Source organism: Prionailurus bengalensis, chromosome D4, assembly GCF_016509475.1.
Source record: "Prionailurus bengalensis isolate Pbe53 chromosome D4, Fcat_Pben_1.1_paternal_pri, whole genome shotgun sequence".
Taxonomy (NCBI): domain Eukaryota; kingdom Metazoa; phylum Chordata; class Mammalia; order Carnivora; family Felidae; genus Prionailurus; species Prionailurus bengalensis.
In genome coordinates, this window is record NC_057359.1 from 82358265 (window position 1) to 82378487 (window position 20223).

At 35.5% G+C, this 20223-nt stretch overlaps 1 protein-coding gene across 3 annotated transcripts in view; it reads left to right on the top strand.

The window, feature by feature from the left end:
• Positions 1–20223, top strand: part of RABGAP1 (RAB GTPase activating protein 1) — a 171246-nt gene that overhangs the window by 59480 nt on the left and 91543 nt on the right. For all 3 annotated transcript variants that reach the window (XR_006295052.1, XM_043566378.1, XM_043566379.1), the window contains 3 exons: positions 11057–11231; positions 15105–15198; positions 19367–19517. Coding sequence is in view for 2 of the 3 variants with exons in the window: in XM_043566378.1 (XP_043422313.1) it covers positions 11057–11231; positions 15105–15198; positions 19367–19517 (420 nt within the window). In the remaining variant the exon portion in view is untranslated. The remainder of the gene's footprint in view (positions 1–11056; positions 11232–15104; positions 15199–19366; positions 19518–20223) is intronic.

A 20223-nucleotide genomic window follows, 5' to 3' on the forward strand; every position in this document is an offset into this window, starting at 1 on the left:
AAGACCTTACTTTAGCATTTCTTCTAGTGCTGATCTACTAAAGGCATAACTCGTAGAGGAACTTCCTTTTTTAAAATTTACTTATTCTCAAGTTAGTCAACATACAATGTAGTCTTGGCTTTAAGAGTAGAACCCAGTGATTCATCACTTACGTATAACAGAGTGCTCACCTCAACAAGTGTGCTGCTTAAATGCCCATCATCACCATTTCCCTCATCCCTATCAATCCTCAGTTTGTTCTCTGTGTTTAAGAGTCTTTTATGGTTTGCCCCTTTCTGTTTTTATCTTATTTTTCCTACCCTTCCCCTATGATCATCTGTTAAGTTTCTCACATTCCACATATGAGTGAAATCATGTGATACCTGTCTCTGACTTATTTTGCTTGGCATAATACCCTCCAGTTCCATCCACATTGTTGCAAATGGCAAGATTTCACAGAAGAACTTCTTTATCTGAAAATGTTTTTATTTCACTTGCATTCCAGTGGGATATTTTCACTGGCTGTAGGATTCTGTGTTGACATTTTTTTTTTTTCAGCACTGTGAAGATGTCATCCCACCATCTTCTGGCTCTCATTGTTTTTGATGTGAAGTCAAAATGCATTTATATTGTTCCTCTGTATGTTATGAGTCATTTTTTTCTGGCTGCTTCTAAGATTATTTTTTATCTTTGGTTTTCAGACATTTAAATATGATGTGTCAGGTGTTTTATTCTTTCTTATCTTCCTTGGGATTTGCTGAGCTTCTTGAATTTTTAAATTTATGTTTTGTTTTGTTTACCAGTTTTGAGGGAAATTTGGTCTTTCAACCTTTTATCTGGCCCCATCTCTCTTTTCTCTCATAGGATTCAAGTTACATATATTTTAGTCCTTTTGATATTATCCCAAAGATCTGTTTTGTTTTTTGTTTTTTCGTTTTTTTTTTTTAATTTATTTATTTTTTTCTGTTTTCTTCAGGTATAGGAGACTCTGTTTTGCTCTATCTTAAAGTTGGTTTGCCCCCCCCCCCCTTTTTTTTATCCCCAGTTTGCTGTTAAGCCCATTCAGTGAATTTTTTTACATTTCAGATCTTATATGTCCATTTGCTTTTTTTTATACTTTCTTATAAGATTTCTTTGTTCTTTTAAGCAGATTTTCTCTTACATCCTTGAGCATGTTTATAATATTCTTTAAAAATTCTTAACTGCTGATTCTAATGTCTGGTGAGTCACATTTTCCTTTTCTTTGTCTAGTAATTTTGTATTGTGTAGTAGACATTTTCAGTAATAGATTGTTACGGTCTGTTATGTTGTGGTCTCTTAGTTTAAGAAAAAATCTGTCATTTAATTTGGTCAAAGTCAAATTCCATTCTCTTTTTCCTGTGGTGGGCAGCAGATGAACTGTTTCCTTCCTTTAGCTTCTCTTGACTTCAGTTGCCCCACTACTTCTCCCTTTTTTGCTTTCCTTTGTATCAAAACTTATTGAAAAAAAGCAAGTTCATAGTGACTTAAATTGCTAAATCTGTGATCAGTCTGAGTTTTCATCTTCCTTGGCCTGTCAACAGAATATGATACAGGTGATCACTCCTGCCTTCTTATCCCTCTTTCACTGTCACTTTCAGGACATCTCCAATTTACCATGTCCAAGAAGATCGCATTATTTCACCTCCCGACCCCCAAAATACTTTACTTGTTTGTCTTTACTATTTCAGTTCATGGATATCTTCTCCTAATTATTGCTTAGGCCAAGAATTTCACTTTTATTTTTTTATTTTTATTTTTTTTATATCTTTTGATTATTTATTCATAAAATTTTTTTAATGCTTATCTATTTTTTGCGAGAGAGAGAGAGAGAGACAGAGCGCAAGCAGGGGAGGGGCAGAGAGAGAGAGGGAGACACAGAATCCTGAGCAGGCTCCTGGCTCTGAGCTGTCAGCACAGAGCCTGACGCGGGGCTCAAACTCACAGACTGCGAGATCATGACCTGAGCTGAAGTCTGGTGCTTAACTGACTGAGCCACCCAGGCACCCCTTACTTTTATTTTTTATACCCATATCCACTCTGTCAGGAAATTCTATTTACTATTTTACTTTCAAAACATATCTAAATATGGCTACTTCTTACCATATAGATTATGTTAACCTCACATCTGAATCATCACTTTTACCTGAGTTACTGTAGTAGCATCTTCACTCATCTCCCTGTTTCTTTGTTTTCCCTGCTTTTGATATGTTCTCAACATAGCAGCCTAGGATAAAATCAGGTCATTTTTCTGCTTGTAACCCTTTAAACCTATTTTACTCTATAAAAACTAGAGTCCTTACAGTGTTCTTATAAGACCCTATCCAGTCTGCGGCTGTTTAGATCATAAACTAATTTCTCTCTTACTGGTCTTGTTTGCTTCCTTGGCTCTAACCATGTGCTTAGGGCCTTTGCTATTAACTATCTCTTCTGCCTAAAATGGTCTTCCCCCTTTTCCCACTTGCTGTTATTCGCCTCCTTCAAGTCCTCATCTTTAAGTTTTTGCTCAGATTTACATCTTAACAATTCATGACTGCCACATTTAATACTGCAGTTTTCCACTCTTCCACTGGTGCTGCCAGTCACCCCCACCCCCATGCTAATATACATATTTTAAATTTTGTACAAGACTTTTAACTTCCAATATATGCCATATAATATACTTAATTTTATTTTGCTTATTATCTGTTTTTCCTGTTAGAAACCTCTACTGAGGCAGCATTCCTGATTTGCCTTGTTCACTGATTTATCCCAAGCATCTAAAACCTAGTAGTTCTCAGTAAATATTTGTTGACTTGATTTTATTTACATGTTCAATCTTCTGTTTTACAAAATTCTAACATTGCTTGTCAATTTAATTGAATGTACTTAAAAAAAATTTTTTTAATGTTTTTATTTATTTTTGAGAAAGGAGAGACAGAGTACTAGTGGGGAAGGGCAGAGAAAGAAGGAGATACAGAATCGAAAGCAGGCTACAGGCTCTGAGCTGTCAGCACAGAGCCCAACATGGGGCTCGAAACTCACAAACTGTGAGATCATGACCTTAGCTGAAGTCGGAGGCTTAACCGACTGAGCCACCCAGGCGTCCCTTGAATGTACTTTTTGATAGCGATAAATATTTTGATTGCAGTGTATTTATTCCAAGTTAGTCCTTTTGGTTATAGTTAGAAAAAGGTGGCAAACATCACAGGAATAGAGATTTCTCTTCAGTGTTTTCTTAGGAGACAGAAAGTAAACCTGGGTCCTAGCACTGTTTTCCCAGGTCTTCACTGTGGCAGCAGAAAAGAATTAGCATAATGTTATCAGCTCTGGAGTCAGAGTATATCGATTTTACCACTAACTAGCTTTATGACTTTGAGCAAGTACCACCAACTCTGTGAGCCTGTTTACTCAACTGTAAAATGGCAGTGTTTTAATCTTGCTCATAGTGTTATTATGACATTAAGTGAGAAACCGTACAACACACTTGGCACATAGTATGTTCTTCATACATTTTAGCTATTATTCAGAGGACTGTGGAACCTTAGTGGGACAGAGGAAGAATAAAAAATTCTAAATCATGAAGTCAGAACAACATTGATATTAGTGGATCAGCCCAAGAGGAAGAACACTTCAGAAAGAAACCAATTTACAGGTATCATTTTAAAAGTTTAGGGAGTAGGGATGATTCTAAAGTTTGTAGAGTTAGAGATGATAAACAGAAATTAATTCTATAATAATTTTAGTACAAATTTGTATGTAAGCAAACATATTCTCTTTAGAGTTCTGTCTCTTTTATCTTGGTGAACATAAGATTCCTCTGATCTTACTTTTCCCTTGAGGTCTTATACAACTTTGGATTCAAAGACTGCGGTGAGTTTATAGGAATATTATATGGTTTGGTCTACTATAATGTATCTAAGTAGGCTAACAAATGACTTGGCAGGGTGAACTCTCCAAAAACACATATACCTGAGACCTAGTCTGATAGACTACTCTAGACTCTGTTAAGGTTATAAGCTAAACATAGACTGAGCTGTCAATATTTTCTTTGCAAAAAGCAGAAGTTTATATGTGGAAGCTAGGAGGAGGGCAAGGAATTCCTGAGAATAATCTTTCATTTTTCTCCTTATTTGGGTAAGTCTTACTTTGGTGGGGGAGGAGTTTTGTGAGGGGTAAGGAATGGGAAAGAAGAGAGAGAGTGTGAAGAATTTGAAGAACTTTGTTGCTGTCTTAGGGCACTTAGAACACTGTTAATCTCATTCCTTGTAACATCATAAACTAAGTTTATTTCCTCCTTTACATTCGTGGCATTAAAAAGTAATAGCTATAGTGGTTGAGGGCCTACTGTAGCTGTCACTATACTAGCAACTTTGCTTTTTTCTGTCTTATATACTTTTCATAGTGATCCAGTGAGGATAATAGTATTTTCATTTTATAGATCCAAAGATGTAAAATATTTTATGGAATATTGTGTGAACAAAATGAATACCCAGGCCTTCTAAGAGTCTCAGGATTCTTTCCATAGGAACATGCTCCCTTTGTCTTTCTTTAAGAGCATTTTTAGAACTTACTTAAATTAAGCAGAATTTAAAATTTTAACCCTTTTGCAGTTCTCATCAGACAGAAAAGGAAACAATGCTGCCGACCAAATTTTTTAAACATATAGCATATAGTTTCTGTTTATTGCTGTCAGTATGGGAAAATAATTATAGAAATGTTTTTTTGGTTTTTTTGTTTTTAAATGTTTATTCTTGAGAGAGAGAGCGAGGGAGAGAGAGAGAATGAGTGGGGGAGGGGCAGAGAGACCTGGGGAAACACAAAATCTGAAACAGGCTTTGGGCTCCGAGCTATCAGAACAGAGCCCAACGCAGGTCTCAAACTCAGGAATGGCAAGATCGTGACCTAGGCTGAAGTCAGACACTTAACTGACTGAGCCATCCAGGCGCCCCTAGAAATGTTTTTTTTTAATACATGCTTAAAAATTGATTCTTTCTCCTATCCCTAAAATTATCTGATGACTCAGTAACTCCTCTGTAGCCTGGAAGTCTTCCCAACTGTGCGGTTTATTATATTAAGATGGCATCATATCAGAGAAGAAACTTAAATTTAGTGAGGAAAGAATGATTGTTTTCTTGGATTTTAATTTTTAGATATCATTTACTAAAAGAGGAGGAAACTAATCTGAAGACTAAATATTCCATCAGTATCATAAGGTGAAGTTAAGACCAGCTAAGCATTCTTAGAACTATAGAATTACAGAATTTTATTGCCAAAGAGACTGCAGGGATCTTAAAATCTTTTATGAAATTATTTTATAAATGAAGCTGATGTCTCCATTGGCCAACATCATATAGACAAGTTATTAGCATAACTGTACTGGAAACCTGGGCCTATTATTTCTGTTTGGAGTGTGTGTGTGTGTGTGTGTGTGTGTGTGTGTGTGTGTGTATGTGTATGTATGTATATAGGGATATGCACTGAACCACTATACCTCGCAAAATAAAAAATATGGAAATGCTTTCTCTAGTAGAGATCTTCAATTGCTAAATCAGGAGACATGTGATATCATAGTATTCCATTATTCCTGGGAAGTGTCACTGGGATTAGGTGGTGACCAGTGGATTTTTCCTTTGTAAAAATAGTTTTGTTTTTGTATTTAGCAAATAAATTTGGGGTGGTTCTTGGCAACTTCCAACTACCCAGTTCTCTACAACTTTCTAACTAATGATTTTAGTATCCGTTGATAATCCTTCCCTAAATCAGTTAAGCTCATTCACATAATTTCAATAGTAATTTAATATTACAGGGTTTTCTTCTTTTCTTTTACGTTTATATTTGTTTCTAATATTGAGTATCTTCTTAATTACAGTAATAGTAATGTATTCTTTGCTTTATCCTACTTTATTGAAGAATTCAAAAAATAACAGTATTCCAGGAAATACCACTAATACAGATCTTTATTTATTATTCCTAGCAAATTTATAACAAAATCTTTATTTTAATTTTACAAATCAAAAACTTGTAAAATGTTAAAAAAAAAAAGGTACTATTTATTGAATGTGTTTTTGAAATATAGATTTTAGTTATAAAATTTCAGTGAGGACAAGCTTATATATTAATAAATTTACTGATGAGGTAATTAAGCATTCATTAATAAACGTGCACCATTTCTTTTTTTTTTTTTTTTTAATTTTTGTTTTAATGTTTATTTTTGAGATAGAGACAGAGCATGAGCAGGGGAGGGGCAGAGAGGGAGACATGGAATGTCAGCTCAGAGCCCAACATGGGGCTAGAACTCACGGACCATGAGATCATGACCTGAGCCGAAGTCAGATGGCCAACTGACTGAGCCACCCAGGCGTCCGTAAACTTGCACCATTTCTAAAATCTAGCTTGTGTTAAACTGCGATTCGTGTACAACTTGCATTGTGTACAAGTTTTTTACTATTGTAAATAAAACCTATATTTTAATATCTGTATATAAAAATCACTATGTAACCTCTTAAATGAAAAGGTTTTCAGAATATTTAGTATATTCTGAACTTTTCTATAGATGCATAAATTTTGGGAGAAATATCTATTAATGTAACTGTAATACCTATGTATTACATAAAAATAGATGTATATTATATGAAATTATTTGAGTCCACACAGTTTCAAATTCCCATTTGTTGATATTCATTTCAAAAAGAAATCAGTACTCCAATTAATAATAAAACTATTGAGTGAAGTTTAAGATTTTATTGAACTATTTTTTCCCTTTGAACTATTCTAGTAAGATTATGAAATCAGTTTCTGAACACAGGTTCAGAAGTTAATTGGAATTTTTTTTCTCATTTATGTTACCACTTGACATATAGTTAGGTTCATTGGTTTCCATATTTTCAATTTGGGGTTGTGGGGTATTTTTTTACCTTTTTGGTTTAATTTGTTTTTTTTGAATATTTAAATATAATGGTACAAAAGTCAAAATTATGTAAAAATGTACTCAGCAGTCATATTTACATTCATCTGTTTCTCCACCCAATCCGATAAGTAACCATTATTATTGGTTTCTGGGTTATCTTTCCAAAGTTTCTTTTTGTGAAAATAATGAAATACTCCTACATATTTTTAACTTCCTTTTTAAACAAAAACTAACATGTACTGTTCTACACCTTGCTTTTTTAATATATCCTGATGATCATTCCACAGTAGTTCACAGAGATCTTCCTAATTCTTAATGACTACATGGTACTGTGTTGTTCGGGTGAATCATGATCTTTGATTTTTAACATTGATTCATTTTTGAGAGAGAGAGAGGCGGGGGGGAGGGACAGAGAGAGAGGGAGATACAGAATCCAAAGAGGCTCAAGGCTTCAAGCTGTCAGTACAGAGCCTGATGCAGGGCTCAAACCTACGAACTGTGAGACCATGACCTGAGCCAAAGTCAGACACTCAACCAACTGAGCCACCCAGACGCTCCATGATCTCTGATTTTTAAATTGTCCTCTATTGATGGATTTTTTTTCAATCATTTGCTATTCCAAATAATGTTGCAGTATAGAACCTTGTATCATGTGTTGTTTTGATTTTATGAAACTGCATCTTAGAGGAAATTTTTATTAGTATACTCATTAGCACATGACATAATTTTGCGTATGTAATTTTGTCATATTTGCCAAATTCTCCTCTCTCACAGTTGTAATCAGAGATGAGCAGGATATGAGAATACCTGTTTCTCCATATGTTTGTCATGAGTATATTGTCAAACTTAAGGATCTGATGGTAGTTTTAATTTATCCTTTGATGAATGAAAACCAGCATTTTTCATATGTTTAGGATTGATTTTACTTTCCTGTTCTCTGAACTGTCTCTTCATATTTTTTGCTTTTTGGTTTTGGCCTTTTTTCTCTTAGTTGTTAGAAGCTCTTTCTGTAGTTGAGAGATTAACCCTTTGAGATATAAGTTGCAAACATTTGTTCTGGTTTGTCACTTGACTTAAGTTATGATGAATCTTTTCAGCTTTTTGACTGTATAGTTTCTTTTCCTGTATTTGTATTCATCGAATTTTTCCTTTAAAGCTTCTGGCTTTTAAGTTATAATTAGAAATGCTTTCCATAGGGGCGCCTGGGTGGCGCAGTCGGTTAAGCGTCCGACTTCAGCCAGGTCACGATCTCGCGGTCCGCGAGTTCGAGCCCCGCGTCGGGCTCTGGGCTGATGGCTCAGAGCCTGGAGCCTGTTTCCGATTCTGTGTCTCCCTCTCTCTCTCTGCCCCTCCCCCGTTCATGCTCTGTCTCTCTCTGTCCCAAAAATAAATAAACGTTGAAAAAAAAAAAAAGAAAAAAAAAAAAAAAGAAAAAAAAAAAAAGAAATGCTTTCCATATACCCAATAATAAAGAAATTTACACATTTTCTTTTATTACTTATATGGTTTCATTTTTCTACTTTTAGAGCTCTGATTCATTAGTATTTTATTCTGTTATATGATGTAAAGTATAAATCTGATTTAATGTTTTTCCAAATGACCATACACTTTTTTAATGTTATGTTTACTGTGTTTTATTATGTTTTCTTCATTATGGTTTTTATGTTGTATTCTATGGGGTTTTTAGGTTACTCATGCACCAATATCACCCTTTAAATTATGTAGACTTTATAATATGTTTTAATATCTGATAGGGCTGCCCTCCCTCCCCAGTTCTTTTGTGGATTTTGTTTATTTTTCATGTAAACTTTAGATTCAAATTCTGTAGCTCTAGAAAAAAAGGATAGGTATTTTTACTGAAGAGAATTGACATCTTTATGATGTTTAGTCATCTTACCTGAGAACACGTGATATTGTTCCATTTATTCAAGTCTGTGTTTTTCTTACAAGAGTGCTTTTTTAAAAGCTTTTTATTACAGAAAATTCAAACATACACAGAAATAAAAATAATAGTGTAATAAACCCCCACATATTATTTCCCAGCTTCAATAATGAGTATCATTTTTAATAGCTGGAATTCTTGACTTATAAGCAAGGTTCAGTTCGTGACTATGTTTATCTGACTTCAAAGGGCAGTGTTGGTCTGGTCAGTGTTATTCACAGAAGAGTTTCTAGGTGAACTGCAATGGTTATCACATTTATATAGTCTCTGAGAAATTTTTTTTAAAGGTAAAGAGCTATTGATCTTTGAACTTTTTTATGTAGTATTTAAGTAATGTTTCAGATAGTAATTTGTAACAAATCAAAAAAAATCCTATTCTCTATCAAAGTATAATACTTAAAAATAATTAGAAATTTAGACTGAACATGTGTCATAGATTTTAGTTCAGTTCATTAAGTAACGAGAGAACCAGTAAGATGGTAAAACTGGCTTTATGTATTTGAGGAACTTGAGTTTATATAGTGCTTCTTTAAAAAAAAAAAGTATTAGAACAAGATTGCTAGGTTAGAAACAAAACTGGTTAATGTCTTATAAATTAACTTTGGGTTATCTTTTCTACTGGGCAGAAATCATTTGCCCATCTACCAGATACAAATTTGTAGGCTAATATATAACTTCCCAGAGTCTGGGTTTTTAATTAATAGTAAGTAGCTAAGTCATAATTGTTTATTCATCTAGGAAATTAAATAATCCTTAGGTAGACCTGTTAAAACAAAGTTGTCAAACTACAGTCCATGGGTCAAGTCTGGCCTGGCCTTTGTTTTCATAAAGTTTCTTTGGAATGCAGCCATGGTCACCTTACTCAGTATCTGTGGGTGCTTTTGTACCATAACGGTAGAGTTGAATAGTTGCCACAGACTAGTGGTCCCCAGAGACTAAAATATTTATTCTTCGGCCCTTTACAGAAAATTTTACTGACTTCTATATTAAGCAGGCATTTCTGTACCTTATGAACCTTTTAATCCCCTTTCTGTATTTTTACTTTATGCTTGTACATCTTTCTCATTGGTGTAGCCACCTTGTGAGTTATCTTTGTATCTTTCCCTACAGTTCTGCCTTTTCTTCCTGCTCTGTATTTCGCTTTTTCCCTCCTCCTTCTCCTTAAAACTGTCTGTAATGTGGACTATTAACATATTTAAATTTGGTACTGGCAAAGTTTTATATTCTCTGTCCTTAATTTTTAATTTAGGTGAGTTCAAACTGCTATACGTTTGCCTCAAAATACAAACTAATTTGAGATATAAGATTTTTGTGAATTAATCTCTTTTTTTGTTGCCCACCTTTACCCTCCCCCCCAGTTGTAGCTTTCACTGAAAGAAAAGTTCCTACAGTGCTTCTTTAATTAATAAGCTAAAGGAGTGGGAAGAAACATGGAAATAAGAAGACTCTCTTAGTCCTAAACTTTGTTTTAGAATTAAAAAAAAATTTTGTTTTAATGTTTGTTTATTTTAGAGAGAGAGAGCGAGCAAATGAGTGCAAGCGGGGGAGGGGCAGAGAGAGATGGAGACCCAGAAAACAAAGCAAGCTCAAGGCTCTGAGGTGTCAGCACAGAGCCCGATGGGGAGCTCAAACTCACAAGCTGTGAGATCATGACCTGAGCCGAAGTTGGAAGCTTAACCAACTGAGCTACCCAGGCACCCCTAGAATTTTTTTTTGTTTGTTGATTTTGAAAGAGAGAATCCTACCAAGCAGTCTCCACACTGTCAGCACAGAGCCCAACACGGGGCTCAGACTCAGGACCATGAGATCATGACCTGAGCTGAAATCACAAATTGGATGCTTAACTTATTGAGCCACCCAGGCGCCCCTAAAATATTTTTAAACATTTTTTTGATGGATAGTTTCATATAGGAAACTTTAAAGGACACCTTAAAGTAACAAGGAAGCTATAGATGGTTAACGCTTACTAGATATTGGCAATTGCATATATGATGATACAGTATGAAGACAATAAAATTGCAGAGCAAGAGTCCCTCCCAGTAAATAACCTATTTTCCTATGGGTTTTTAAATCCAAACATGTATTTTTCTATTTAGAAAAGGTTACATTTAGTGTAGACATTCAAAGTGATACCTTTTTATTCTCACATCCTATATGAAATCAGAAGTGTAGTGCTCAATTAAAAAATAATTTTACCACTTAGTAAATAATATTTTTTCATCTTCAAGATAAAGCAGAAGGAAAGAAAGAACAATACTGATACTTTATATGAAGTTGTGTGCTTGGAAAGTGAATCAGAAAGAGAGAGGAGGAAAACTACAGCCAGTCCCTCAATTCGCCTGCCACAGTCTGGATCTCAGAGTTCCATGATACCTTCTCCTCCAGAAGATGATGAAGAGGAAGGTAAATTGTAGGGAGACCTTAATTTCTATTTTGGGGTGGCAAACCATGCAAACCATTATCATTTTGTCAGGGAATTGATAATGTGACGTAGCATTTGGAATTCTTTCAATGCATATGAGAGTGTACTATATGCAAAGGAGTATGGGAGATTCAAAAATGGTGAATATAGGACATTCTTTAAGATAATTGTATCAGTTTGGAAAAAATGAGATTTATGGTCAGTGCTTTTTTAAAGAGTCTGCCTATGCTATCTTAGTGTATTAGCACATTTTTAGAGCACATGTGACATAGATTCTACCTGAATACGTGTTCCTATCTCTGCTGATTTATTTTAGAGGGGCAGTTTCATTTGCCAAAATGTGGCTTCCACACATGATCCTTTCACAAAATACATGTAATTTAAATATACAAATTTATGTTTATACATTATTGGATTTCACACTGGTAAACTTTAGGAATCAACCAGTTCTTTTTTTTTTTCTCCCACCCTCACCCCCCCATGGTTATATCCATTAAGTAATCTGTCAGTCTGTTAGTCTCTGTTAAAAGCTACTATGTAGAAGTGAGAAGTGGAAAGAAGGAGCACAGGAAAAGTAAAAGTTTGGGAGGCATTTTCTAACTGATAATTTTGTACCAGGACATTATTTTTAAGAGGAAAAGACTGGTTATGATAGAAAGTCATAGGAAGCATGTGTCTGTGTGAGGTTCATATGGAGTGTTTTTGAAATTCATACAGGAGAATCCATTTTTCATTGTGGAGAGATGTAAGGCATCGTGAAGAGTAGTTTTGGAGCTGGGACTTTTAAGGTGCAAGGAGAATAAATGGGCTGGTTTGGGCACTTCTGGCTCAGAAATCGCATTAACAAAGGCCTAGAGGTGGCTGGCGAGAATGATTGATACATACCCATGATTATATGTACTTTTTCCAAGTTAGAGCAAGCCCTGACTTTCCAATTCCCATTGTTCCCTATAACTTTCACTTTTCCTGTGAGTAATCAACAGGCATTTGTTAATATTAATGACCACCTGGTACTAGGTGCTTAATATGTGGTACTTTGTTTCTAAAGTAACATACTTTGTTTATATAATTCTCTCAAAAATTCTGAAAACTAAGATTTACTATTATCCTTATTTTGCACGTAAGGAAATGGAATCTCAGAAATATGAATTTGCCCAAGGTCACACAGCTAGAAATTGGCAAAGAGGGTCTTAATCTGGTTCTGAGAGTTAGCTGTCTGAGCTCTATTCTGTAATCATCTCTGTGCATTTAGTTCCCATAAAGCATTTTGAAGTGCAAAGAAAGCACACGTATTGTTTTGGGAGAAGTTAGAGACACAATTTAAAGTCTACCTTGAGAGCCAGTTAAATCATGTGTTAAAGCTGGGAAGGGTGGAATTGTTCTCACTGTTTGAGACTTCTCTATAGCAGTCTTGAGACTTGTAGTTTACCTTCTAAGTCAACACTGCTTAAGGTGGAAGAGCAAGTAATAGTTTGGAGAACTCTTCTACCCTTAAACTCAGCAATAAAAGTAAAACCCACCATAAACTGAGAAAGACACTCTATTTTTATGAAACCAGAGAATGGTCAAATGCTGAATCTGAATGCTGTGCATTTTAAAGAGTATTTACCGGTTACAGAGAAATTTGGGCCCAACTGAAGGATAATATCGTGTCTGACATCTAGTTGTAATCTATAGCAGGCATACATTTTTCAGTATAACTGAGGAGTTCAGAGGACCTCTAGTGACGGTTGCTAACTAGGAGACATGAGGGCCAATGGCGGACCATGAGAGAGGGAACACTAGAACACAAGCTCTGGGAAGGAAGAACATGTATCTTTTTTTTGCCCACGCTGTTTCCCTAGTGTGTAACACCATTCCTGGTATGTAATAGATGCTCAGTAAATATTTGTGGAATGGGTACCCCTGCTGCGATCCATTTCTATAGTGAAAAACTAAGGACAGGACCATGTTGCTGAAGAAAGCTGTGCAGACATGCCATCTTTTAATCCTCTAACATAATATATGGACCAAGGAGACCCATCCTGTTGTCATGTGTTTGCTCCCTGGAAAGAAATGTCCATGGTCCTGTAGAGAGGCTCCTTATTCCATAGGACATTGGTGCTCCCAGGACTGGAAGCCAGCAGATATAAAGGAGAGGTGTTCAGAAGCAACATTCTGCATCTGAGGTTGCCTGCTCCCTTTCTACCCATACCCCTGCCTTAGGTACATGGAGTTGTAACCACATATTTCAGACTGCTGTCCACATATGTTGAAAGCATCCAAACCAGAAAAAGACAACTTGATAAGGCAGATATTCCTGATCTCTTTAAAGGAATTGTCATCTCTTGTACATCTTAGTACATTTTTTATAGCTACTATTCCCCAGAGAGTTGTATTATATTGATATTTGAATGAGTGGAGAATTACGTGAGACCTTAGAAAGTAGGGTGAATTCTGACAAAATAATGAAGTTGGGGAAGTTTATCTTCGTGCCCTTGAGCATTTATCTTTTCCTTATTGATCCTCCCATTTGTCCCAAAGGAGGTCTCACTTACACTCAGTCTGCATCTTCCCTATCTTACCATCAAAACTGACGATAATGTCTAAGGCATTACAATGTACAGATGTTATAAGTATCATGGATTTCTGAGCTGTCACTAGTTGAGATGCAAATTCATGATGTAATCATTACAGGTATAAAGATCATTACAGGTATCATTACAGGTATAAACTTTGTTTAGGCAGGTTAGGCCAAAAATCTTAGAAATAGCATTGGTGAGGACATATGTAAGCAAGTACCATTGTACTCAACAGTGGAAATGTAAATTGTAGAGCCATTCTGGAAAGCAATTTGTCAGTAAGTTACAGAATCCTTAAAATTATGCATTTTAGCCCAGGATCCACTTCTGGGCACATACCCAATGAAAGCAAGAGATATATTCATCCTGACACTATTTGTAGCAAAAAATGGAAAACTACCTAAGCGTCCAACAAAAGAAGATTGATTAAGTAAATGTCTTAGTCTATGTTTCCCACCCGCCCCCCCCCCATGATAACTTCTAAAAATTCTTTCACAGGCCTTCTTTATCAGTGTCCCTTTTTTTCACTGCCTTCCTATCTTATAGTCTTTTCTTATTTGAATTTACTTTTCTTAATTACTAGAGTTCAGTTTGAAATGATTCATTTTGATCCTTTTTGATATTTTTGTGCTTTCTGTTATAAATTAATGTATGTCAGTGTAGAAAATTTAGTCATAAGAACATAGGGGGAAGAGGGAAGTAAACCATAACTCCGTTACTCAGAGACAGTAATTGTTAATGTCTTAGCATAATTTATTCCAGACTATTTTGATCATAACAAAGACTTATCAGCTCTTGATATTTTTACTTTATGTGGCATTTTGCCAGATTATTAGTGTAAACACATGTCAGTGTGTAATCACATTGTAAACATCATGTATCATAATTTATTTAGCCGCTCTCTGCTCTACTCCTGTTGGACACTTAGGTGGTTTGTAAATTTTTTTAACTGTTGTAAATAAGACTGGTACATATTTTCATAGATAAAGCTGTTTGCTTTGGAAGAGGAAAAAGAAGATACCATAATTTGAGTTTTACCATTTTATAATTAAATGGCTCTTTTCCTCAGTTGACATAATGTGGACCTCTATGGAAAGCTAAAGAAATAAAGAGATCACAGCAACATTCTACCTAGGACCATTTTCATTTTCTTTGTATTTACATTTATATGCTAAAAGAAATTATGACTTCATCCTCCCAGTAAAATCTTTCAAATTTGACTGTTATGTTTCCATTCATTCTTCTGGCTAGCATAGCCACTTTTGTTATCCTTTTCTGTGTGTTTTATTAAAGATAATGATGAACCCCTGTTGAGTGGATTTGGTGATGTATCCAAAGAATGTGCAGGAAAAATTCTTGAAACATGGGGAGAACTGCTATCAAAATGGTAAGTTAGAATAGTTCTCCTTTTCATCTGTAATTCTCATTTTCTGGGTAGGATATCTTCCCTTAACTACAGTATTCAATTTTGGAACTATTCAATTCTGGAATGTAGCACAGAAACCAAAATATGAGGTTTGTATTCTAGAATCTCTGTTTTTAGCCGTTTTAAGGGTAAGTAGTGAATATCTGCAATCAACGTTCAGAATATCAGAAACCTAATAAATTCTCATTGCTGCAGAAAATATTAATCCAGACACGGAATATATGAAAGGAATAAATCAAGAAAGATGGCCTTTTTATTGATGCACTTAGGAACCACTGACAAAGATAATACACAACAATTAAGACAGTACACCTTTATCAGGGAAGTTTGGAGGATGCTTACACAATGCATAGAGCCACAGTAGAGGCCTCAGGTGGGATTTTTCCTTATCTGTGTTATGTACAGCAGAGTGTTTTGAATGTGCTGTATACATTGACTGCTCTAACAATTACTTTTCCTACGAACACTTGTAAGATTCAGGAATTTCCTGTCAAGAGAAATTCTGTGCTCAAGAGATAGCTTGACAACATTGTTAAGCACTATCCTGTAGACTGTCTAAAAAGGACACACTAATTTCAGGTATTTATTAATGAGACCAGAGACACTCTGGTAAGTCAGGTTGGTGAGACATTTATGTAGTTCCTTTTTCCTCTCTGTAGGATGCCAGTATATGCTGGGAAAAAAAGCTTCAAAAGTGATGTGAGCACTTCTCTAATTTCTGACTTTCTGGTTGTTAGAATTGTCATGTGAGTTCCCCGTGGGCCTGTTACTTTGGGGTCTGATTTTCTCAGAAAATTTAACTGTTGAAGCCTTTCACTCTGTTCTTAGAAAACCATGTTTCGGCATTTAAAAAATCTTCCGTGTCCTTAAGGAATGGGACTACAAATGGGCATCATCTGCTTCTAGCTCTCTCACATCTCTCACAGTGCGAGAGCTTTACACTTCTGGTGAAACGTGCTCCACATTGGGAAATGTCAAATGTGTACAGGAGGAGAATGCAAACCAAAGTATGGTTTGTCTTTACACAAGTGCTTTTAATAAATGAACTCTGCAAAAGCCCCCCTGGGATATAGTTCTCATTTATATTTGATATTCCTTTAGCAGTCAGGAGACAGACCTGCTGATGCTCTCGTCACAATTATATTTTCAGTTCAGTGAATTTGGAGTGTTTGGACTGCTGCTGGCAGGCATTTCATCTGAAGAAAAAGGTTTCTGCTCTAAAATAGAAATGTAATTGAATCTTGACATGGTTACATAACACTGTATTTAAAATCATTTAGATACAGCATTTAGACTCTAGGTTTTATTGGATGAACTCAGCAGCGTTTTATACAGTTGTTTGGAATTTGTTTTGTTAACAAGTTTTGTTTCTTCAGTTTTTGAATTTTTTAAATTATGTCCTTGTCCCATTTCCTCAAATATATTAACTGAGTTTACATTTTTGTTTAGGGCGTTTAAAACTGTTTTTGCTGGTTTGGGTCATATCTTCAGAAATGATAATGCAGTCTTTTTCTTTAATTCATTTCATCACTTTTTTCCATCATAGGAAACATGGCGATATTGTGGAGTTTTAGAGCCTAGTAGACCTGGCTTCAAATCCAACCTCTTTTACTTCCAAGCTGTATGGTCTTGGGCAAGTCACTTAACTCTTCTGAGTCTCTTTCTTCATTTACAAAATACACAAGTCTTTCAAATTGCCATTCAGGATTATTGTAAATTAAAAATAATGGATGTTGTACTAGTAGCAATGGTAGTAAGAATTAATAAATTTACCATATGCCAGGCATTGTGCTAAGTTCCGTGTTTTATTTCAGTTACAACAACCTTATGAACTAGTATCCATTTATGCAGATGAGGAAACTGGCTCAGAGATTTAGTCAGCAATTTTAGTTAGTAAATGGCAGACCTAGAATTTTTAACACAGGCAAGTCTGATCCTAAAGCCTGTTTATTTAATTCCACATTAGATTTTAGTGGCAGTATTAGCAGCAGTACATTTGAGCTCTAACTCTCCAAGTTCATTTAAACGTGACTCTTAGTGCAGAAGATAACTAATGTTGGTATAAAATAGTATGTTGAGATAAAGTTAATATGATCAATGACAAAATTATTCTGAAAATAATTTACCAATATAAGTTAAGCTAGGGTTAGCAAATAAACCTAGGGTTAGGCTTATTGTTTCTGTAAAGGGCCAGGTCATATATATTTAGGCCATAGATACATATAGGTCATAAATATTAGGCTTTGTGGTGCAGTAATTTCTCTCACGACCACTCAACTCTGCTGTTATAGGGCAAAAGCAGTCATAGATGATACATAAACAAAAAAGGCTGTCTCCACAAAAGTTGATTTATAGATGGGGCGCCTGGGTGGCGCAGTCGGTTGAGCGTCCGACTTCAGCCAGGTCACGATCTCGCGGTCCGTGAGTTCGAGCCCCGCGTCGGGCTCTGGGCTGATGGCTCGGAGCCTGGAGCCTGTTTCCGATTCTGTGTCTCCCTCTTTCTCTGCCCCTCCCCCGTTCATGCTCTGTCTCTCTCTGTCCCAAAAATGGTTAAACGTTGAAAAAGAAAATTAAAAAAAAAAAAAAAAAAGTTGATTTATAGAAACAGGCAGTGGGCCACATTTGGTGCACAGACCATAGTGCATCAGTCTTTAAATTAAGTAACAACTGCTTTTGTTCTTTCTGCCCCCAACCCTTCAACTTTTATATAATTTTTTTTCCCAAGCAAAGACAAAACTATGTTGAATTGTCTATAGCTACTACATTAGGGTGCTAGCATCACAGAATTAACCATTTTTAAACATACTGTGCCTTATTCTGTAGAATTCTAGGAACGTTTTGAGAAAAATCTGAGTCCTTTTTGTATTTTGAGAGTGGTCATTTTGTATCAGTAACTTACTGTTTAAATTTGATAGTCACAGGAGCCGTTTCACATCAGAGTCCTGCTTTACTGGCTCAGTATTGGTAGCTCTCAAATCACAAAGCAGCCATGATATCAGCACATTCATAGGTCTTAGAGTTTGAGGACTACCTAAGTCATTTAATCAACTTCCCTGAACTTCTTTCTCCATCTGTAAAACTGGAGATACTAGCCACCTACCTCACATGGTGGTTGTGAGAATCGAATAAGATTTCATGCAAACCGCTTTGTAAATTGGTACCAACATTTCAAGATAAGTTTTATTTTCCCCACTTTGTAAATGAGATAAATGAACCTCAAAGACTTTAATAATTTATTTTGATGTTACAATAGTACAATCAAAACTTCCTTATCCATCATAATCATTCAAAAATATTACTTGAAGCAAGGTATCACAAAAGCCGCTGAAAGTTTTATTTTTATATTTAAATATTTTAACTTAGAATACTATTTTAACTTAGAACATATAAATATTTAATTCACTTGTGAATTTTGATGCAGGGCCAAGCCCTTATCTTTGGGTATATGTCCAGTGATTAGAATTTTGCTGTGTTTTTATTATATAAGCCATAACCATAAAGCTATAGTTTCCAGTTTTGATTTTTTTTTAATTCTTTTTTAATGTTTATTAATTTTTGACAGAGAGAGAGAGACAGAGCATGAGCGGGGGAGGGGCAGAGAGAGAGAGGGAGACACAGAATCCGAAGGAGGCTCCAGACTCTGAGCTGTGAACACAGAGCCTGATGCAGGGCTCAAACTCATAGACTGCGAGATCATGACCTGAGCCGAAGTTGGACGCTCAACCGACTGAGCCACCCAGGCGCCCCTTGATTTTTATTAAAAAAAATTTTTTAAGTACAGCAGTAATTTAAAGATACTTACAAAACAGTCTAGCTGCACAATTCTTTCCTCCACCCAATCTTTTACAGTTATCATGGCCACATCTAATTCAATACTTTTTTTCTTTCTTAGTATGTTACCTTTATTAAGTCTTTAAAAACCTTTTAGTTTAGTTTTCATAAAAATAATACTCTTAAGGGGCTCCTGGCTGGTTCAGATGGTGGAATGCACAACTCTTGATCTTGGGGTTGTGAGTTTGAGCCCCACGTTGGGTGTAGAAAGTACTTAAAAACAAGATCTTAAAAAAGAAAAAAAAAACACTCTTTAGAGAATCTTTAATGTGCTTACAGATTATGGCTTTCTTTTTAGGCATCTCAATTTGAGTGTGAGACCAAAGCAGTTGTCATCCTTAGTAAGAAGTGGTGTTCCTGAAGCTCTGCGAGGAGAAGTCTGGCAACTGCTAGCAGGTTGTCACAACAATGACCACCTGGTAGAAAAATACCGAATTCTCATTACAAAGGTAAGGGGCTGATAATTCAGCCTCAGCATTTAATCCTTTTAGAAATTTGTTATGAAAAGATTATTGTGGCTATTTGATTTCAATTTTACACAACAGCCCAAAAGTTGTTTCTAGTGTTGGCACAAAAAGAAAAGGAAAAAGGTTTTTCTTCCTTGACTGACTTCACCTTGGAGGCAGAGGATGGCCTCTGTTCATTGTGTATCTAAATCCTTTTTGTCCATAATTGCATGTTCAGTCAGATCATTTGTGCCATGCAATATGAAACACTGTTTTTTGTTTATTTTAATTGTTTTCACACTTCACAGAAATGTGCTTTTTCTAGGTAAGGCCTAGTTCTAGTTTCTACAATAGGAAGAACATGATTTTTATTCTCTTATACTGGAGTCCCTTTTAGCTCATTCCTCTAAAATGAAGAATTCTCATTTTATAGTATTCCCTCTCAAGTTCATGCATTCCTTAAGGTTTTGCAAGCAAAACAACAAAAACTATTCTTGAACAGCATACAAGAATTTAATTTTCTTCAATATTAAGTGATGCTTCATGCCTTTGTGCCCATCTCATTGGTTTTAATTTTTGTTTTTATTTTCTCACACTCTTGAAGTATTTCTCTTTGGAAAGCAGTTTCTCCATTCCCAAACCTGGGTTATGAATGAATTGCTCAGAACCCTGAATAGTACCTAAGAATTTTTTAGTATGACAAAAGGTG